Genomic DNA, 22,444 nt, shown 5'->3' with positions numbered 1-22,444 from the left:
TACTGGCCATCCTAAAGCATGTGAGGTGATCTCATGGTGGTTTTCATTTGCATTTCCCTGATTGGTCATACTGAACCTCTTTTCATATACATTTGTCCCTCTGTATCTACTTTATGAAACTTTCTATTCAAGTCCCCTGTCTGTTTTCTAATTATCTTCGAGTTGTAGGAATTCTTTATATATTCTACCTATTAAGCCCTTATCAGATACATGGGTTGCCTACATTTTTCTCTCATTATATTGGTTGCTTTTTCACTTTGATTCCTTTGCTGTTCATGAGGTCACTTTAATTTTCATGAGTTCACTTTAACATAGTCCCATTTGTCTTAGTTTTTGTGACCTGTGGTTTTGGTGTCATTTTCAAGATATTATTACCAAGCCCAATGTTGTGAAGCTGCCCCCTCCTCCACCACACACACACTTTCTTTTAGAAGTGCCACAGTTTAAGGTTTAGGTCTTTACTCCATCTTTTGAGTTATGTAGTTGTAAGGTAAGGGTCCAATTTCATCCTTTCGCAGGTAGATATTCGCATTCTGGGTATCTTTGGCGTGTACTGGAGAAGGAAATGGCAATCCACTCCAGTACTATTGCCTGGAAAATCCCATGGACAGAGGAGCCTGGTAGGCTACAGTCCCACGGGGTCGCAAAGAGTCGGACACGACTGAGCGACGTTACTTCCTTGCTTGGTGTGTAGATATGGCTTCTCAGCACCATGTGCTGAAGAGACTATCCTTGCCCGAGTTCTGATGCTTCTTTAAGTACACAGGCTGTGGAAGTGGCCCAGGTCTCTCTACACTGTGAGATCCTTCGTGCATCCTCAACACTTTCTGGAGTAAGTTCTGTTAGCTCCTTTTCACAGATGAGGAAACTGAGGCTGGATCCAAGTGACCTGCCCAAGGTCGTTATAGTGAGCAAATATACTGTAGGTGGGATTGGAAATGAGTACTTGAACTTTAGAGCCCACAGGGTATAATGCCCTGGGGATGTTCCTCGTTCTATCCCTAGCAAGCGGGTAAAGAATGAATGAATGAATGTCTCAGGCAAGGCTGGCAGCAAATGGAGGAGCTTGGACAAATCCACTGCTCCGCGCAGGGGTGCTCTCCTCCCTCGCGCATGCGCGACCCCTGTGCGGAGCCAATTCCACTGCCTCCGCCCACTCATGGTTCAGCCTCTCTCTGTGTGGTACGGCCCGACTTCCCCCACGCCTGGGCCGGGATGGTACGCGCCGCCTCCGCTCGCGGCCCCTCCCCGTCGGTTTCCGCGCGAAAAGCCAGGGCTGCCTGTGCTGCTGCCGCCTCTGCTGCACCTTCCAAGATGCCTGCCCGTACCGCCCCGGCGCGGGTGCCTGCGCTGGCCTCCCGGGCCTTCTCACTGCCTGACGATGTCCGCAGGCGGTAGGTGCCGCGGGGAACCGGGAACCTGGGTGGGTGGCACGGCGGTGGGGGTGGGGGTCATTTCCCCTCGGGGTAGCCCGTGGCCGCCGCTGACAGACGGGCGCGCATGCGTGGGCTGGCTCGGCGCGCGGCGGCAGTTGGCGCGGGCAGGGTGGCACTTCCGGTCGCGCGCGCCCCTGGCCGTTTGGCGCCAAAATGGGCCAATGCCCCCCTCCCCGTTCCCTGGTGACTAGAAACTTGGGGTCTCTTCTGACCTCAAAGTAGAGCAAGCTTTGGGTTTTCCTTGGAGAGCCCCTTCCCGGAGCAGCCTCGGGCCCAGCTCCTGCCGCCAGCCTGGTCGCGCAGGAAGTGGGCAGCCTGCGGCCTCGGGATACCCCTCGGCCCGGGCACTTCGGCCTCCACTTCCGGTGCCCGGTCCACTCGAGGGGGTTGGGCTGGCCTGGTCCCCGGGGGTATTTGGGGGGATTCTCTCGGCGTCCCACGCCAAGCATCCCGATGGCAGCCTCCAGAGACAGATGCCGCCGCCGGTCGGGGCCCAGGCGCGGCCGGCTCAGGTTTGCGAGCCCTGTCTTCCTTGGGGGGCTCCCTCCATCACCTCATACGATAGTCGCATCCTGGAAGGACCCCTTATCCTTCAGTGAGGGCTAGAGCTGGGCAGCATGAAAACTGAGTGGTTTCTTCCAGTAAATCTGAGCCGTGGGCATCAAGGAAGCCTTGCTAGGGAGAACTGGCTGGTTTCCTTGTGTATGTGTGCGTGTGTATGTGCATGTGTGGGGAGGGGAGAGAGGGGGGCAGCAGCTAATATTGGGGACGCAGCTACAGCTACTCTGTGCACAGGGATCTTCAGGCAAGACCATTGTGCACCCTAGGCTTCTTGCTGGTGAAGGGCATCAGTTTCACTCTTGGAAACTTGCAAACCTCACTTAGAACAATGTGGGAACCAGCCCTGAATGCTTCCAACCAGATTTGTGAACCTGATTTTGCCGTTTTCCTATTTCCCTTTGCTTGTTTCCTATAGTTGTGCCAGACCAGTTCTGATTTGGGCTTTTGAAAGGTGGGAAGTAGGTGATAGAGGGTATTTGGATCTTCCTCTCAGGTGTCAGACCACTTCTTAGCCACAGTTAGAGGGTGATGTCCCTTGCTAAAGAATCCCTATACATCTCCGCCAAGATAAAACATGACTTGAAGTGGAAATGGATTTATGAAAGTGCCTCGCTTCATTTTAGACCCAGGACAGGGATATTGGGCCCAGCCTTCTTTACCTTGATGGTGAGAGTGCTACTCCACTGAGCCATCCATGACCTTGGGCAAGTTTCATAAACAGGTCGCGTCTGTGGACTTGGACAGTTAACATGGGCTTTAAACTGGTATTGGATTAAATGAGAATATGCCTGGCACATAAAGGCCCCCATGTTGGCATTCTTGACTAATCTAACTTGCTTTTTTTCAGTTCTGCTAATTGTATAGAACACTTTACATGATCTCACTTAATCCTCAACTGTTCTCAAGAGTGGTTGCCCCAGTAATTAACTGTAAGGAAGCAAAGATTTCTGTTAAGATCTGCTGCTTGGCAAAACCTTTCCCTTCTGTGAGGGGTTTTATTGGGCCAGAGCAAGCGTTCTGTTAGCTGAATTTGAATGTTCTTAGGTGAGTGTTACAATCCATCAATCTATCATTCACCCTAGGTTCCATATTACCTTGAACTAGAATTGCCTACTGTTAGGTATAGAGTCTGGTTTTGGGTTTTTTTGTTTGTTTGTTTTGGGTTATCTTTTGACTACACCTCACGGCATGTGGGATCCATCCCTGACCAGGGCTCAAACCCATGCCCTCTGCATTGGGAACATGGAATCTTAACCCCTGAACCACCAGGGAAGTCCAGTGTAGGCTTAGGTTTCTGCCTCAGACCACTGACATTGTCACTTTATGTGACCCTCTCAACAGCTTTTCTTAAATTTTGAATTTTAGCTTCTAAAATACAGATGTAAACATGGCATTCAATATTCCCTTTAAAATGTTCCCTCATACCACCTTGTAGATGGAGATATAACTTTTTGGTTCATGAAAATTAGGTACCTCATGTTATGGATTATACTAAATCTAGTAGAATAGGAACAGAATTTAGGCCTAGTCTTCACTGAGGAATTCTTGTCACTTATGCTAACTTGTGTTTATATGGCAGCTTCTTTTAAGACTCATACCATTACATTAGCTATATAATGATACTAGAAAATGTTCTTAATGTTTCAGTTCAGTTCAGTCCAGTCGCTCAGTCATGTCTGACTCTTTGCGACCCCATGAATCGCAGCACGCCAGGCCTCCCTGTCCATCACCAACTCCCGGAGTTCACTCAGACTCATGTCCGTTTTAATGCTTAGGTATTTATAAATCTATTTATGGCTGCACTGGGTCTTTGTTGCTGTGCGTGGGCCTTCCCTGGTTGCCGCAAGCAGGGGCTACTCTTTGCTGTCGTGTGCAGGCTTCTCATTGTGGCTTTTCTTTCGAAGCACAGGCTCTAGGTGCATGAGCTTCAGTAGTTGCAGCTCTCAGGCTCCACGGCACACGCTTAGTGGTTGTGGCACACGGGCTTAGTTGCCCTGCAGCGTGTAGAGTCTTCCCAGACCAAGGATGGAGCCTGTGTCCCTGCATTGGCAGGCAGATTCTTATCTACTGCGCCACCAGGCAAGTCCAGTGTTTGAGTTTTTAAAGTATAACTAAGTGTAAAAATTAAGTTCAGGGCTTCCCAGGTGGTGCTCGTGGTAAAGAATATGCCTGCTAATGCAGGAGACATAAGAGACATGGATTCAGTCCCTGGATTGGGACGGTCCCCTGGAGAAGGAAATGACAACCCACTCCAGTGTTCCTGCCTGGAGAATCCCATGGACAGAGAAGCCTGGCGGGCTACAGTCCATAGGATCATAAAGAGTCGGACACGACTGAGCAACTTAGCACGCACACGTCCTAAGTCTTCTAAAAATCGGGCCTTTCAGGACAAGCCACATTTTTCCACTTGATTTTCTCTTACTCTCCATCTTTTGTGTAGAAAAAGCATTAGTCTTCCCACTTGTCTTTCTGTTGCCATTTGGTCTTTTTTCTCTAAGGAAACTTATCCTCTTAAGATATAAATTGGAGCTGGAGGTTTTCCTGCCCTATACGCCACGTGATGACTTGAAGTCCAGGACTGCCGTCCCCTTGCCTGACTTGTCCTGTGCCCTTCTTTTCCTTACAAGCCATTCAGGTTATCTTTTAGGTTCTTAGGGCCTGAGACCATGCAGAGCTACCAGTGTGAGGCTGGGCTGCACCTAACCCCTTCCGCATGGTGGCTACTGTCCATTCATTCCCAAGACTGCTCAGAAAGACAGTCCCCTTTTCCCTGTGATGAGAAGGGGTTAAATTCTGTCAATGTACCCCTCATGCTGCCTCTGCAGTCTGGAGTTGGTGATCACTTGTCGTCCAAGCATATTTGCCTCATTGATTGCATCTGCAGCTTAGAATCCAGTAGACTCAGATTCTTGCTTGCTAGACTTTCACCTTCAGTGAAGCCTGAATTGACATACTAATACTAGACACCTCCTCACACAAATCTGACTCAGCCTTTGTAATTATGACAGCTTTCCTATCTGCTAACCACTCTGATTGGATTAGACTGGGTCTTCAAGTTCTTAACTAGTCTGTGGCTCGTGAGTAGGTACGGAAGGCATAACTGACTTTTCTAGTTCTCCCCTGAAGTAGGATTCTAGACGTGCAGACTCCTGGGGTTCTAAGCCCACCTTGCCCACTTGCCAGCTATATGACCCAGTAGCCTAACCTCCTGATGCTTTATCTATAAAATGGGACAGAGGTGCCCACCACACCAGGGCACTGTGAAGACTGAGCTGAAAGAGGTAAACGTGGCAGAGGAACACCTGCCCAGAAACCTGCTTCCTGGCTTATCACGTGGCAGCTGTATGTTTCACTTCCATTATTGGGGGGGTGGGGAACATACCTTATTAATGAATTACCAACTTGCAAACCTGATACTAAGGCAGATACTAATACAGCAGCCCATGCCTGCTTATCATTCCAGCCTTCCTATTTGCCTGGCTTCTTGTATACTCATCTGGACCTGTTCTTTGTGCTGCCACCTTAGCTTAGCTTTTGCGCCAGGTGTCCAGTCATTCCTCAGTTAAGATGGTTTCCTCTCTCATTAATTCTTTGTATTCTTGACTTTTGTGATGCTTTTTACTACCTGGGAGCTTCTTCCCTGATCTCCCCCATATTTCTTTTCAATTCCTGGATCCTTATTTTCCTCCAGTCTTAGGATTTCTGCTTTCGGCAGTTGAACAGTACCAGCCAGAGATGCCTCTTTGGAGAGCCAGTTCTAATTTCTAGCTGTTAAATAGCCATGTAGATTCACTGGAATGTCTTTCACTTCTAAAATTCATGATCTGCTCCCTTCTTCCCTACCAAAAAGTTCTGAATTTTTGGTACTGTATTAGTTTTAAACTGCTGTCATAACAAACTGCTGCAGTCTTAGTAGCTTAAATGAAACACATTTGTTATCCTCTGATTCTGTAGGTCAGAAATGTGGTGTGGGTCTCACTGGATTAAAATCAAAGCGTCAGCAGGCTACTTTCCTTCCTGGAGGCCCTAGTGGAGAACCCATTTCTTACTCTCTCAGGTTGTCAGCAGAATTCAGTTCCTTGTGGTTGTAGGACTAAGGTCCCTCTTTTGATGGCTGTAGGGTGAGAGCGGTTCCCAGCGCCTGGAGGCGACACCATCTGTTGGCTCTTGGCCCCCTTGCTTCATCTTTTAAGCCCTCAAACCCAGTTCTCACGTCACATGTTTTTGACCATTCTGTAGTCACATCACTTGAAATGCAGCTGGGAACTTTCTCTGCTCCTAGGATTTAAATGATTTGATAGGGCCCACCTGAGTCATCCAAAATACCCTCTCCATCTTAAGGGCTGTACCCTTAATCACATCTGCAAAGTCCCTTTTGCCATGTCAGGTAACAACATATTCACAGGTTCTGGGGAATTGGGGGAGAGGGTCCGTCACCCTTCCCTCCACAAATACTGTCTCTGGCCACCCTGTACCACCCACCATGCAGCCAGTTACAGAAGGCACAATCAACAGAACTTTGTAACTTCTCCAGGATGTTCTCAGCTGCTGCTGTGAAGCCATATTACAGATCAGCGTTTCTGATTTAGGATGTCAAGAGTTAGCCATTCAGTCATGTCTGACTGTGATCCCATGCATTGTAGCCCGCCAGGCTCTATCCATCGGATTTTCCAGGCAACAATACTGGAGTGGCTAGTCATTCCCTCCTCCAGAGGATCTTCCTGACCAGGGATCGAACACAGGTCTCCTGCATTGGCAGGCAGATTCTTTACCATCCAGCCACCAGGGAAGCCCAATTTAGGATGTTAGAGTGATTTAATACCTTACCTCTTTTTAACTAATACATGTCGTATATTTCTGCCACCTTGACTTTGTTTTTCCCCCACTAAAACATGGCTGATTCTTGGGTTCTTATCTCCCTCATGACTCTTCCAATGGTTTGTTAACTATGGAGAAAATCTGTGATTTTTTAGCCTGACATTGCTGACCTCCTTGAGACAAGCACCCAGCTCCTCTCAGGATTTGCCTTTCTTCCCCTGTGTTGGCCTGACTCCTGTGAGTTTCTTGCCCCTGCTATGGCAGCTCCTCTGCCCAGTTCCCACTGAGCTCTCACCTTCCCTGTGTCCCTCCCTCCTGATTCCATTTATATCCTTTTTCTTCAGAAGCCTCAGACTGAAACTCTATTGGCCTTCACAGTGGTCGACGTATATCTTTTTTGCCTTTCAAGAACTGCTCTGATGGAAGCAGCTAGGAATGAATCATGGGATCTTGGACCAGAAGGGAGCTAAGGTTTTATATATATAATGTTGCCATCTTCTGTGACTGCTCTACTTGGTCCTTCATATCTGCTGCTTATCCTCCTGGCTATGAACCTAGATGGGAGGTAGTGTTACCAGTTTTACTCGGATGGGGATAAACTCTCCAGTGAAAGCCTGGGCATCAGGGGAGACACGCTGGCCAGCCTTCCTCCCGCCCTGCCTCTGGCTCCTCAGTGCCTGCCCTGGGCTCCCGCCTCCCACTTCAGGGCTGAGCAGGTTAAATCTAGTCTTCACAGGGTGAGACTTTTGAAATACCCCCAAGGTCTGTTTCTCCCTGCCAAGCTAAATATCCCACTTCAATAGGAAAGATTCAAAAAATTCCCACCCGCAGATCTGTCTCCTGCCCAGATGTAGGTGTTGTCAGCGTCGGGCAAAGGGCCCACTGGTGGGCTTCCATCTGAGCGTTGTCCTTGACGCCCGAGGTGACCCAGTCGAGGTGGGAGCTGTGTCCTGCCAGGGTTTTGTGAGCGCAGTGACTGAAGGTGGGTGGCTGTGGCGCTCCGGCTCTGAGCAACCTGTTCTGCAATCGTCCTCAACTAAGGCTCTCCCAGGACCTGAGTTGCTTTGAGGGTAGAATGACTTTTGCCTGGAAGGGCCTCCACATGCTTCTGAAAAGCCTGATTCTGAATCTTGGGTCCAGATTACACAACACATGTGATACACAGCAGTCTACCGACAGAGTGGTTAATATGCTATCTTTTTTGTTTTGGCTGTGCTCCGTGGCAGTGTAGGTTCTCAGTTCCTTGGCCTGGGATCAGAACCAGGCCCCCTGCAGTGGAAGTGTGATTGTCTTTGCCGCTGGCCCACCAGAAAGCCCCTGCTCAGTCTCTTCTATAGCCAGACCTCTGCTGAGCATGCAGCGCCAGCTAGGAGGCCCCTGCCTGGCAGTGCCTACATCTCAGCACTCAGCTCGTTGCCTGAAACAGGGTCTGGCGCAGAGGAGGCACCCACAGATGATGTTTGCAGCTAGAAGCAGGATCCCCACCCACTCGGAGTAGCCACTGTCTGTCACTAGTCCAGCAGAGCCTGTCACTCACATTCCTGTCTGTGCTGCTTACATCTGCCCTCCCTCTGGGAATGTCCGTCTGGGAGAGCTCTATTCCTGCCCTTTAGGTTGGTGGTAACCGAGTGCCTTGCCTGGGTGCCCAAAGGGAGGACCCACGCATGGTGGAGGCCCAGTCCTTCCCTGCCCAGGGCAACCCCCCTCTGCTGACGGACGCTGGCTTAGCTGGTTGGACCTGTTCTTACCCCGCTGCCCACAGGAACACTGCCCAAGCCAGGAACAACAGCCTCTCCATTTCCTCTGTGTCTTTTGCTTCTTGTTCTTTTATTCTCTTTGCTCCCTTCCCCCGAAAAGAGGCAAGACACTCATCTTCAGTAATCAAGTCAGACCATGATTTTTCCAGCAAAACTCATGACAGTTCTGCATACCTAAATGACTAGGTTCAAACATTCACAAGGATGAGCTCTGGGGGGAGGCGCCAGCCAGCTTCTCTGACTTCCTCTCTCTCCCTTGTGTGGGGGGCACCCTGTGCTGCCCCAGGTGACCCCGACTCCATCTCCTGCTCAGGAGTGCTGCCACTCCACTCTCCCCATCCTGGCCTTTGGGGGTGTCAGCTGACTGTTCCCGCAGCCTCCTATTGCCCTGGTTCTCTCTCTCTATCCCCTGTATGCCCTTCTGTGGACTCTTGGTCAGGTCCAACTGGAGGAAGACCACCTGTTGGTCACTTAACTTGGGAAGGACCCCAACTATGCTTCCTCTTTCCCAGTGTCTTTTTTTTTTTTTTTAATCTTAATTTTTGACTGCACTGTTCAACATGCGGGATCTCCGTTCCGCAACCAGGGATCAGACCTGTGCCCCCTGCATTGGGAGTGCAGGCTCTTAACCACTGGACCGCCAGTGTCTTTAAAATAACATTGTTATAGAGTGCCTGTATTATCCCTTTCCACTATCAGAAAAACACCCCCAGAAAGGGAACCTCATTCAGATCGCAGATGACCTCTTAATGTGTATGTAGGCACTGCAGTGGGGCATTCTACACTTTGGGGGTGGGGGGGAAACTGTTGTATTTTCTAGTATCCGTGTTGAAGTTATTTCCAAAGTTCTTTAAACTTTGGTATTATAGATGAACAGTGTTGCTTAACAGGTATTTTCTTTCTTCCCTTTTTTCCTTCCCCCAGGCTCAAAGATTTGGAAAGAGATAGTTTGACAGAAAAGGTAAGGTCATCTCCACCTTAACAAAATCTGTTATCAGATGTGACTATCTGATAGACTGTGTGGCTCAAAGTGGAAATGGCGCTCTCTTCCTTAAGCTCTTAAGGATAACTTGGATGTTTTTGTCTAATGTGCTATATTAATAGGCTGTTATCAGTTAGCTTTTGGTCACTCATCAGGTTTCCCAATCTAGGCTGCCTATCATCCGGTCTAGATTATAACTTGCCCTGGTCACACTGCTTTTTCAGAATCCATTTTGTTCTACTATACCATTATGTGTCTGTTTCACTTCCTAATCTTCCCGTTTTTCACCACCCTGTAGATGGTGTGATATGATCTTTTTAAAAAAAAAAAAAATTATTTGACTGCACCAGGTCTTAGTTGTGGCACATGAAGTCTAGTTTCCTGGCCAGGGATCAAACCTGGGTCCCCTGCATTGGGAGTGTGGAGTCTTAGCCACTGGACCACTAGGGAAGTCCCTCTTAAGAAACAATAATAAGTAATATGATCTTAATGGAAATATCACGAACATGCCTTGACTCAGCATTGCCTGCCATTCAGTCATTTGTTATGTGGCCAGGCAGTGTAACTGTGCCTTAGTCCATTAGTTAGAAACTCATAGTTTCGGAGTGTGGGGACTTCTAAACATGTATCCTTCTCTTAGGAATGTGTGAAGGAGAAACTGAATCTCTTGCACGAATTTCTGCAGACAGAAATAAAGAATCAGTTATGTGATTTGGAAACCAAACTACATAAAGAGGAATTATCTGAGGTAAGTCTTCAGGGTCCTGGCAAGTGCCTTGGCCTCCCGGGTAACTGGTCTGGGACAGGGAGGCCGAATAAGCCCAACTCCCCATGTCACCTGTTAGTTATATAAAGGGAACACTTGTGTTTCTTATTATTCTCTCATTGCCACTTGTTTACATTCACTGCTACTCAAATTATCCTTTCCTGCTGTAGGAGGGCTACCTGGCTAAAGTCAAATCCCTTTTAAATAAAGATTTGTCCTTGGAGAACGGAGCTCATGCTTTCAGTCGGGAAGCGAATGGATGTCTAGAGAACGGGAGCCAGACAAGTGGTGAGGATTGCAGAGTGGTAATGGCAGAGAAAGGCAAGCCCCCCAAACCTGTCTCCAGACTTTACACGCCCAGGAGAAGCAAGTCTGATGGAGAAACAAAGTGTAAGAGCATTCGACTCGTTTGACCTTGTTGGAGTGTGGTATCACCAAAGAGGAGGACACTTAGACTTGGCGCCATAGGTTCATCCCACCCCCTCCCCTGGGTAGCACTGATTTCTTGTGTATCCATATATGTATATATTTTTGGCCGCACTACTCGGCTTGTGGGATCTTAGTTCCCTGACCAGGGATCATACCTGGGCCCATGGCCGTGAAAGTGCCCAGTCTTAACCACTGGACTGCCAGGGAGTTCCCCCTTGTGTACACTTCTAACTAGCTTAGATGTAGAAAAGAAATTTTTGTCTTTGACCAAGTTTGAGAGCATTAGATCTCCAAACGTGGATGAATTTGAGGTATAAAGTAACAGGATCTACTGATACTTAGAACTAAGTTATATGCCTGTTTAAGCTAAACATTTATTCTTAGACTCCTTCCCCGTTTGTAGTCAGAGTAACTCTTCTGAAATGTTTAAAAGAATAAGAGCGTGGGACTTAAGCTCAGGTCAGGCTCTTGACCACTTCACCTTCTGATGATGTAAGTAGAGGTTCTGTTTCCTTGTCTGTGTCAGGGTTGGGCCTGTCATATAAGAGGTTGTGTTAAAATGGTTCAGCAAACTGGCAGGTGCTAATTTGGTGAGTTTTATCAAGATGGTGGTTGCTGAGAATAAGAAGAGGAGGATTCTTAATCCTTAGAAGCTGGTCTCTGCAGCAGCCTGGTAATTCTGAAGAACTGTACTTTGCTGTGAACTTTTTTATTCTTAGTGACTTTTTTGTTTCTTTTTCTTTAAACAGCTGAAGTCTCTTCTAGCCCCAGGATTACAAGGCAGACTACCAGGCAGACCACCATCACATCTTATTTTGCACAGGGGTCAGTATATAATGAATGGATGAGCCCCTCTTTTAGGGGCCAGCTGTTTTTGGTAAAACACGTATAGAATTAGTAGGATGTAATTTAGTAATTCTGACTTCCACATTGCCTGGGTTTTCACTTTGGTATTTTGTTATTAGATACTCATGAACAGCATTTCTGAAGACCTCATCCATTTTTACTGTTAATGTTGTTGTTCAGTTGTAAGTCCTGTCCAACTCTTTGCGACCCCATGGAGTGCTACACAGCAGGCTTCCCTGTTCTTCACTATCTCCCAGAGTTTATTCAAACTCATGACAGTCAAGTTGGTGATGCCTCCAACCATCTCATTCTCTCGCCCCCTTCTACTCCTGCCCTCAGTCTTTCTGGGAAGCTTCAAATATGCATACACAAAATCACCAAGAGTAGTAAAATGAACCCCTTGTATATGGCCCAGTGACAGCAGTTAACAGCTCCTGGTGATCGTCTCATCTGCAGCCCCATGTGCCCCAATTGAATTATTCCAAATGAATTACAACTCCATACATACCACATCCCCCCAATTGGGTTACTCTGAAACAAGTCAGACATGTCATCTTATCCATAAATACTGTATTTCTAGATGACAGAGTCTTCCTCCGACAAGTTTTACTTCATATTTTGCTATAGTTGCTAACATTTAGCCAACGAACAGTCTTTTTAAGAAGACAAAACAGAACTATAATTTCGTGCCTCATGAAGTATAATAGCTCCTGACTACCAGGTATACAGCAGTGTTCACACTTCCACGTGTGTTAACAGAGTTTGGTTGACTTCTTCCTTAATCCTTTCAAGATTCCTTATTTTCTTGCCATTTATTTAAAGAAACTAGGTTTTGTTTTAGCTTCTGAAACAAAAGGATCTAGCTGACCTCATCATTAGTGGTGGTTAGTGTGTTCAGTTGTCTCTGGTTTTCTGTAAACTGGTAGCTAGGTCTAGAGGCTTGTTCGGATTCCAGCTTTATTTTCTGAAACTTCATTGACGAACTGGGGCTGTCCATCAGAAGCATGTCACGTCTTTTTGGTGATGTTAGCAGCTGTTGATCAAAGTCTAGATCCATGATTTTATAAGGTTTGCAAAATGGTGGTATTCTAAACCTGTCATTTGAAGAAACGTTAAACTTGAACATCCTGACAATGAGGGCTTCTCCTTGGAGGGAAGGGGGAGTCCATGCCCTGAATCTTCCCATACAGAGGGAGGAATGTAGCAGTAAGTTGCTTCATGCCCACTGGAGGTCTAGGGTTGGGCTGAGCTAACAGTTGGCTTTACTGTGTGTGACAGCCCTGCCAAACGAAAACCCGAGGAAGAACCTGAAAAAGTGAAGTCAGACGATTCTGTTGATGAAGAAAAAGACCAGGTGGGGCTTGCGTTTAAGTTTCTTAACTCTGCGTTATTTTGGTGCGTTTTCTGTAATTGTGAATTTACGCTTGGTCTGTCTGTGGACCAGAAGTGACTGAGAAGGTGTTAGAACATATCCCTGGTCCCTGGGCAGCACAAAGTGTATCGTGATGAGACCCGTGGGCTTAGCAGGCCCGTGGCTTGAGTCTGCTCTCTCCTGTCTCCTGCCTCTCCACCTGGCAAGATGAGATGTTCAAACCAGCAGAGGTGATGTGTTTAAAGCATTTGCTTCTGACATCAGATAAGCTCCTTTCCCACATCTAATTTTTCAGTAAGAGCAGAATTGTCATGTTATTATGTGCATTGTAATAATGCTGCTTAGACTTTTTAGGTTGGAAAACTGGTGGCTTGCCAAAGGCCTCTGGTAAAGACAATGCCTCTGGCGCTGTCCCATGTGGCTTAAGGGGCAAATCTAGGTAATACCAGCTGGCCACATGCTGTCTATTTCAGTTCTGCCGCAGGATTAGCTGTGTAATTTGGGAAGTCTGTAGGCTTTCGGGTGGGTAGTAAATGCCTTGTTACCTGCTAAAGATGAATATTTGTGGTTTGTTCTACGGCTGGATGTCTCAACCAAGGCTTTGACTTTTGGGGGCAAATAAACCTTTGCTGTAGGGGTCAGTCCTGTACATTGGAGAGTGTTTAGCAAGGTCCTGACCTCTACTCACTAGATGCCAGTAACATTCCTTCTGTCTCCCAGTTGTGACAACCAAAATCACTTTTGGTCTCTCCCAGATGTCTCAGAGGGGCAAAATTGCCCTGGGTGAGAAGCATTGAGCCCGGTATCACTGAGGTAGACTTGATAAGACACACTCATTGTCCTGTCTTATTCTTGGAAATTATATGCGACCATTCATGACCCTTATTTAGGTGTCTGTAGTTAGGTTTAGTCAGAGTACCCACTCACGGTGGGAAACTGAGATGGGAAACGTCTAAGCCATGTGGCCAAGTCCCTTGCCTCCTAGGAGAACATGTCGTGGGCAAGCTGGCTCTTGTAATATTGATAAGTCTTTAAAAAATAAACAAACGCATGTACCAGTTTGAGTTGTTTTTTTCCCCCCTTCTAACGTCTTGGAGGGCTTACATAGCCTTTTCTTTTTGCTTTTAAAGAAATTAACCAGGGTGTTCTTTCCCTAGTAGGAAGCTGTTTCACTGGTGATGTGTGTGAGGCCTTGCAGACTTTGAGGATGAACCCCTGTGGGAACAGGGTTTATTCCAACATGCTAGAGTACTAGTGCACCAAACCAGTGATATCAGATGGTATTGGTCGAATAAGTCAAATAAGGTCAAAACCTTATACTTCAACCAGTTTAAAGTGTCTTTAAAAAAAAAAATTTATTTATCTGTTTATTTGGCTGCATTGGGTCTTAGTTGTGGCCCACGGGCTTAGTTGCTTCACGGTGTGTGGGATCTTAGTTCCCTGACCAAGGATTGAACCCTGCTTTAAAAGGCGGATTCTCTACCAGGGAAGTCCCCCAGTTTAAAGTTTTGCAATCTTACTATTTTTTTTTTTTTTGAAACAAGTATTACCTACACTTGGTAAAACAGTACAAACAGCTATAGGTTACAAAGGGGTGGTATTCCCACCCTTCTGTCCATCCCTCTCCCGCGCCTCCCTCCTGTATTCCTGCTAGAGGCGAGTATTTCTCGGTCTCCAATATATTGTTTTGGATAGTATGTCTATACATAGTACTGTATTATATTAGTATATAATCTGTATTAGGGTTCTCCAGAGAAATACAGTCTGTGATATCTGTATATATGAGATTTATTTTAAGCAGCTGATTCACATGATGTCAGACTGGCAGGTCCAAAATATGCAGGACGGGCCAATAGGCTGCAAATGCAGGGAAGTGTTGATGTTGTAGCTCAAGTCTGAAAGCAACTTGGAGTCAGAATTTTATATACAATACACACACACATAGACTAATTCCATATAATATATTATGGAGGGGTTCTGTATAATTTACCCAACTTTCTCCAATGGTAACATCTCAACTATAACACAACAGTAAAACCAGGGAGTGGACACTGGTATAATCTGCAGACTTTGTTCACTCTGCATGCATAGTCAGATGTTTGTGTGTGTAGATTCTTGTAATCTCCACCTCAAACGAGATTTCCGCTTCATCACCACAGTGTTTTTATCCTGTTTAAATACATAAATCAGAAATCCTGGAAATGGCAAGTCTTGTGAGCTTAGGGAAGCAGTGTCCCGGCCGTTCATTGGAGAAGAGCTGGTGTCCAGTTTAGGTTGTCATCATCCCTTTCTGATGGGAACCCCAAATTACTGGGTTGATTTTTTTTTTTTTTTTGCTAACACTAACAAATCCCTGACATGAGGTAGATCTTTAACTTCACGTAGCATCACTAGACAACCTCTAGTTGTGCGGATGTGCGCTGGGTCAACTCCTGGGCCTCTCCTTTGTTTTGAGGCTGGTGGGACCTCAACACCAGAGTGACAGTTGTTCACATCTTCTCCAAACCCAGATTACCCCCATCCCCTGTTTATAACCATGCATGCATACATGCCAGGTTGCTTCAGATGTGTCTGACTCTGTGACCCTCTGGACCATAGCCCTCCAGGCTCCTCTGTCCATGGGATTCTCCAGGCAAGAATACTGGAGTAGGTTGCCATGCCCTCCTGCAGGAGATTTTCCTGACCCAGGGATCGAACCCATATCTCTTGTCTCCTGCATTGGCAGGCAAGTTCTTTACCACTAGCAACACCTGGGAAGCCTGTATTTAACCATATGAAATGTATTGACACTTTGACTCGTGCTTTTGGTTTTGATCTTCTTTTGAAATAAATGTTCTTCTCGTCCCTTCTCTCCACATAGGAGGAAAAGAGACGTCGAGTTACATCCAGAGAACGGTAAGAGTTTATACCTTTTTGTTCTGTGTAATTTGTAATGTTGACTACTGAAATTGCTTTTCTGAAATGTTTTAAAAGGAAGAACTAGCAAGTTGCCAGGGTGATCATAGATAGCTTAAGGACACTGAGTTTGCAGCCAGATTATTAACCTTGTGATTCAGGTCGAATTCTCTTGCAAAGAGTGAATTGGGGTGGGGGGCAACTGGCAGTTATCAGAAGCAGATCTAAAGGTTGTATTGAATCTTAAATGTTAAAGTAATATGTACTTTTCAGGGCTACTGAAATGAAGATTGGCTTTTGGTGGTCGGGTGCGGGGGAGGAAGGAAGCCCTTTTGAAAGCTGCTTCCAGGGGAGGAGTCTCTGAAAGTCATCCTTAGGGTATGTTATTTTGCTTGATAGAGTTGCTGGGCTGCTCCCTGCAGAAGAACCAGGAAGAGTAAGACCAGGAACACACATGGAAGAAGAAGGAAGAGATGATAAAGTAAAGCCTGGTCACCTCCGTGTTTGTCACTTCTACCTGAATCAGAGTCCCCATTGGTTCTAGGAAGAGGGATCAGGGCGTGGAGAGCATGTAGGAACAGAATGACTTTCACTAATGATCACAATGACCTTGACTTTAGCAAAAATGCTCTTCAAACTCCTCTTTCTGCTGCTTCTCTATGTGGAAGGTGTGTTTATGTGGTTCTGGTGACAGTAAACCACTGATAGGCCTAGAAGTCACCTGGACCTCTGCTACTTGATCAGTTAGTCTTGCAGCTTTAGCCTCTCCCCTCGCCTACGCATCTTGGTTGCTCATGAGGTCTTGGTAGAGATCTCACTTTCAGACACACAGGGTGCTAAAGTGCTATATCATTGTCCAGGGTTAAAGCTGCATTCTTAACTGAGATCAGACCAATTCTTTCCCCAGACTTGTAAAATCAAGGTGGGCTTAAGGTTCTGTGAAATACAGATGTACCACGGAATCCCATCCCAGGAGCTTGGGGGAGGGTAAAAGAAGGAATTGGGGTTCTGAAAGTGGGAGCTTTACCAGAAGACAGCACTGCCCCATTCGGTAAAAGGCTGGCATTGGTCTGTCCCAGGTGGTGGAACAGTCTCAGATCCCCAAAAGTTTTATGACCACACTGATTAGAATTTTCTTAGAAATTCCCACGGGTGGTGTGTGCCCTTGAGAGCCTGTTAAAGAATGGGTGTCTGTTATTTTGTCCTAATAGGGAATCAACCAAGATGCATGATAATTCTTGAACCATTGGGTACTTGAAGCTAGTCTTTAATTGATCACTTCCCTACCCTGATCCTAGTTAAAGTTAGCAGCAGTTACAGTTGGGACATATGTTAAATCATTTGCGAATAAGCAGTTCCAGTAGACTGGCTCAAATCCTCCAAAGAAGGATTTAGGGCGTGATTGAAATCCCTTGTCTATGGCCAGACTCCACGTGTTTTTTCTGTTTACGTCACCAACCTTTGATCTCCTCACAAAGTGTGAGGGGCTCCTGAGGCTGAATTCTGGAGAGGTGCATTTAGCTGTCTAAATTCAGACTCAAAATGATTTGTTGTCCATGTTTGAGCTGGAGCTCTTGTTCCAATTGGTCATATACTACTTCATTCCTTTATTTAGATTCTCATTTGATAAAGTTATCAAGGAGATTGTCAACACCTAATCCTGACAAGTGACAGTAATTTTGCCTGCAAATCCATCTTAAACAATAGAATCTAAGAGTTCTTTAACTTCCTGCCTACCTACCTCACCCCCCCCCCCCCCAAAAATGTGGTATCTGAAAAGAAGAGAATCCTTCTTCTTACCAGCTAGACTATAGGATCAGTTTAGGTATTTTATTTCCATAAAGCTCTTTAATAGAAATATTAGAATCAAACGGGGGGAAGCTAACTAGTCTTTTTTTTTTTTCCCCTCCCCGTCTCATCCACTTAGGAAGAAAAGAGATTCAGAAGTCAAACCAAAGAACCGTAAGTACAGTTAACATGCCTTTTGTACTTTGTGAAATTTACTTCCAAAAGTAAGTGTTCTTGTAAAAATTATGGATTGGATAGAGCATTAAGGTCATACATGTAATATGTGGCTAACTTCTGTTCTTGGAAGGTCAGGCAACCATAGTGTAGGCTGAGGTCAACTGAGATTTACCTGACCTTGACTGCTGGCCTGTCCTTAGTGGTCTGTCCTTACTGATGTTCATACAGGAAGCAGTTTGTTAGGTGGTGTTTAAAGAGCGTTGAGCAGCTCTTGTCTCTTGCCTGCAGCTATGAAGATGCTATGTGACAAATTGCCCTAGAGCTCAGCGGCTTAGGACAGCAGGCACTTTTTGACCTTATATGTTTGCGGCTTGGTGGCCATTGACTGATCTTGGCCAGGCAGACCCGCTTCAGCCCTAGGACTAGCCCAGCTGGGGCGTGTGCTCTCAGCATTGGCAGTGTGTGAGGGCGGCAGTGGAAAGCAGTCTCTGACATGCAATGGACTGAAGTGAGTATTGACTGGGCCTGAGTCTGGAGTGGGCAGAACTCCTGAACCAAGTGCCTGGGCCCTTGAAAGGAGGGGAAGACTTCTCAGATGTCACCTCAGGCCAGCTACCAAACCTGCACAGGAATCCACCACAGGCAGGATTCCCGTCAGGTTATCAGGGATCAAGGGAGCCCTTTTGTCTCTTGTTTTTAAACTGCGGCATGTCTCAGTAACACATGAAGTGTTGGTGGCATTCTGAGATCATAAGTTCTGAAGTACCAAATGCCTCTTGGGTTTCTTGCAATGAAAACTTGCCCTTCAGATGAGAAAAATCATCCATGCTCTAACTTGGGGAAGGGAACCGTGTAAACCCTCACTGCGGCTTCTTGAAACGGTGATGGGCTCCCTGAGCTGACTGTGTGTTTTCTTCTGTGACAGGACACCTAAACAGAAAGCTAAGGAGGAGCCAGACAGAGATGCGAGGCCTGGAGGAGCTCAGGCTGAAATGAATGAAGGAGAAGACAAAGTAAAGACTGACTCGTGTCACTTATCCCTACCCGATCCTTGTATTCCCAGTTGGTTGGGAGAAATGGCATGGGTTAGGGCTGTGCATTGAAATCCAGCCCTACCTGCCCTGGGGTGGTCTTGGGCAGGTGACCTGCCCCTCCTTGTGGGGCTCGGCAGCTGTCGCTGCGTGTTAGCGCCTGATACGTAGTGAGCGTTCAGTTGTCTGTTTATGGTAATGGTGGCAAGGGCCTGTGTGTGCCTGGGCTAAGATGTGTGTGGACCAGCTTCTCTTCATAGCCTCTGGCCTGAGAAGGCTTGACGTGTCACCCCAGATACCCGTGTCATCACGCTTGTGCTGCTTTATCGACCAGCCAGTCTCCTGAGTTCTGAGTCTAGCTCCTCGCGTCCCCGCCAGCTCCCACAGTTCGGCTTAGTTAACATATTGAAACCCTGAAATATTGTACACTGACCCAGGGTTGGGACTGTAAAAAGTCTCAGATGGTGAGGTTATCCACAGGGCTGTAAACTCCAGGGGACTGGGCTACATCTGCTGGGGGCCATAGCACAGGGATCTTATTAAGCTCCTTAGCAATTTGCTCTAAGAAAAGCCAAACCAGGATGGTCCCAAGATTGTCTCTGGTTTTCTGTGAGATCCAGGGAGCAGAGCCTGAGGTCAGACTTCCTGGGTCCTGAGTGTTCTCGCACCCTTGCTTGTTCTGTGGCCACGTGATCCTTTTGGTGTCACCTCCAGCTTGTTCTGTCTAACATCTTATTGTCTCATCTTTTCTGATTACTCGTGATCTTAATCGTCAGCACTTGCCTGGGATCCCTTCAGGTCTAGAGAGATCTGAGCGGTGGTGTCAGACCATCCGTTTTCCTCAGACAGCAGCTGGCAGGAGCTTCAGACCCCATAGCCAGCGCTCTTGTCTCATGGCAGAAAAGGACAAAAGGACCAAAAGTTTGACTTTGTCTAGTTTTTTTTTTTTTAATTATTGACTTAGTCTGTGTGTATACTTCTTTATAAAGGTCAGCAGCATATCAGCAAGGTAGTCTTTGTATGTGGGCTCAGCTGTCTTGAATGAGTTGGTGGCCGCGTTGGGAATCCCTACTTTTCACTCTTTCCCTTACTGGATTCCAAAGTTCAGCGTCACCACGTGCTTTCCCCACTCCTGTTCAGTGCCTGTTCATATGACATCTTCACCCCTGACCAAATGACAGATTGAGCTATAGACGTCTGGGCTAACATAAGCAAAATGGCTCTAACAGTCCTTTTTGCTTTGAGCTATCCCGGGACTGGTGTGTAAAATTGTGGTCCACAGGCCAGAATTGGCCCTCTGCCTGTTTTCATGAAGTCTTGTTGCACCACAGCCGTGCCATTTCGCTTATGTATTGTTTCTGGCTATTCTCGTGCTGCAGTGGCACAGTTGAGTAGCTGTGACGCAAAGTCTGTGGCTTGGAAACCTGCAAATGTCTGTTTCATGGCCCTTTACAGGAAATCTGCCAACTCTTGTTTGTAGGCGTTAGGGAACTGACTTAAAATTTTTGAAGCCTCATCTCTAGCCTGTAGACCTGCCCAGATTTTCCAATTCTCTTGTCCCACGGTGCTGCAATGATTAACTGATACTTTGGGGTTTTGTCTCACTCTTGCTCAAATTAATTTTCCCCCCTTTATTTCTCTACCCACACGTTTCCCCTCTCAGGATGAAAAGAGGCACAGAAGTCAACCCAAAGATCTGTAAGTGGTTAAAATGCTTGTGCTTTTGTGCTGTGCTTTGTGTAGTTTAAATTACCAAAATAACTATTGGAGATCTGTGATGTAGATGTTTACAGGGAATTGCTGGTGCTGTTGGAAGACTGGATCAGTTTGGGTGGGGCTGGATGAGAAATCAAACTGTGGGCCCCATCTTGCCTGTCGCCCTTTGCCACATGGGTAGCACTCCCATCACCGCACTGTCAGGTGTCTTAGTTTCCCGTATCTCATCAGGCCCCATGTCAGGGTCACACGGGGTGTCTGAAGGCCTCTTTTCAGGATCACGTGTTAGTGACGCACCTTTGGAGCCACTGTGACAAGGGGGCTTTCTTTTGGATGGGAAGAAAGTGTCTGTTCACCAGATCTGTTCTGAATATTTTGCTTTTCTATAGGGAAGCATTAGTTTGTCATTTTTTATGTGAATTGGCAGTACAGGTTTCAAGCTGACGTTTGGCTTATTTGTTTATCCAATAGAGCTAGCAAGCGGAGACCAGAAGAGAAAGAGCCTGAAAGAGCAAAACCACAAGTCTCTGATGAGAAAGATGAAGATGAAAAGGTACGCTCTTGTTTTTTCAATTCTTCTGTATTTCATAACATCCCATTGGCTGGAATATCTTACAGTGATTTTTCAACAACTTTCCTCATGGAAACTTTCAAACACACCCTAGAGTGGGCAGAAAAGGGTAGCAAACCCTCGTATTCTCATCAACCTTCATCAGTTATCAACCCATGACTAGGCATGTTTTACCCAAGCCTCAGTTATTCTCCTTGCCCTCCCTCACTCTGGTAAACAGATCCCAGTCATATTACTGAAATATTAACAGAAGTGCTTCTATAAGGTGCTTCCTTCTAAAAAGGAAAGGAGTCTCTTAAACATCATCACAGGGACTTCCCTGGTGGTCCAGTGGTTAAGACTTTACTCTCCAATGTAGGGGGTGCAGGTTCAGTTCCTGGTTCGGGAGCTAAGACCCCACACGCCTCGTAGCCAAAAAAAAAAAACAAAACGTGGAACAGAAGCAATGTTGTAACCAATTCAATAAAGACTGTAAAAGTGATCCACATCAAAAAATATTAAAATTAAATAAACATCACCACAATACCATTTTCCTAACACCATAGTATCAAAGTCCAATCTCTGTTCAGATTTCTGTGAGGTCTGCATTGCATGTTTTGCTGTTTGATTCAGGACCCAGCTAAGTCTATATATGATACACTTGGTTGCTGTTTGTCTCCCCTGTGTCATCTACAGCGTCACCCCATCCTCTTACTTGCAGTTGGTGTAAGTAGCAGGCTTACCCGTAGCATTAGTGGGTTCTCAGGTTTGACATCTTCCCATAGCCCTGTCCCCTGTAGACCACTAGTTAGGTCCAGGGGCTGGACCAGAGGCGTGTCTCTTGTTTCCCAGAGGACTTCTAAGGTGGTGCTGTATGCTTCCCGTTACATCACACCAGAGGCATGGTTATCTTTGTAAGGCTTAGGACTCATCACTGAACCCAGGTGCCCTCAGCCTGCTCCATCCATCATAAAGTTCCCCTCAGCTTTTCACCTTTTCGCCTGTTTTTAACAAGCACTGTTTCAATCCATTATTTCACTGGGAGTTGCAGAGTGATAGTTCTGTCATTCCTTCATTTACTCGGAATAATTCTGGAAATAAGTTTTCTCTTATTAGTCACCAGGGGTGGGGATGGTACCATAACCAAATACGGCAGTCTGGGTGACTTAACCAACAGACGTTTATTTTTCTTACAGTTCTGGAGAATACAATTCACATATCAAAGTACCAGCAGGGTTAGTTTCTGGAGAAGTCTTTCTTCCTGACGTGTGGACGGATGCCTTCTTGCTGGGTCCTTACATGACCTTTCCCTGTGCAAGC

At 46.4% G+C, this 22,444-nt stretch overlaps 1 protein-coding gene across 3 annotated transcripts in view; it reads left to right on the top strand.

Moving 5' to 3' along the window:
* Positions 1 to 1,157: 1,157 nt before the first annotated feature.
* DNMT1 (DNA methyltransferase 1) overlaps positions 1,158 to 22,444 on the top strand; it is a 50,206-nt gene continuing 28,919 nt past the window's right edge. For 2 of the 3 annotated variants that reach the window (XM_069591008.1, XM_069591007.1), the window contains exons 1-12: positions 1,158 to 1,394; positions 9,497 to 9,533; positions 10,195 to 10,302; positions 10,491 to 10,710; positions 11,499 to 11,574; positions 12,874 to 12,949; positions 15,828 to 15,862; positions 16,262 to 16,343; positions 17,790 to 17,824; positions 18,753 to 18,840; positions 20,522 to 20,556; positions 21,046 to 21,127. In XM_069591008.1, coding sequence (XP_069447109.1) covers positions 1,216 to 1,394; positions 9,497 to 9,533; positions 10,195 to 10,302; positions 10,491 to 10,710; positions 11,499 to 11,574; positions 12,874 to 12,949; positions 15,828 to 15,862; positions 16,262 to 16,343; positions 17,790 to 17,824; positions 18,753 to 18,840; positions 20,522 to 20,556; positions 21,046 to 21,127 — 1,053 coding nt within the window. In that variant the 5' untranslated portion in view covers positions 1,158 to 1,215. Of the gene's footprint in view, positions 1,395 to 1,482; positions 1,949 to 9,496; positions 9,534 to 10,194; positions 10,303 to 10,490; positions 10,711 to 11,498; positions 11,575 to 12,873; positions 12,950 to 15,827; positions 15,863 to 16,261; positions 16,344 to 17,789; positions 17,825 to 18,752; positions 18,841 to 20,521; positions 20,557 to 21,045; positions 21,128 to 22,444 lie in introns of those variants that run through there. The other variant, XM_069591009.1, reaches the window with a different exon arrangement.

Source organism: Ovis canadensis, chromosome 5 (assembly GCF_042477335.2).
Source record: "Ovis canadensis isolate MfBH-ARS-UI-01 breed Bighorn chromosome 5, ARS-UI_OviCan_v2, whole genome shotgun sequence".
NCBI lineage: Eukaryota > Metazoa > Chordata > Mammalia > Artiodactyla > Bovidae > Ovis > Ovis canadensis.
This window is presented reverse-complemented; position numbering and strand designations above follow the sequence as displayed.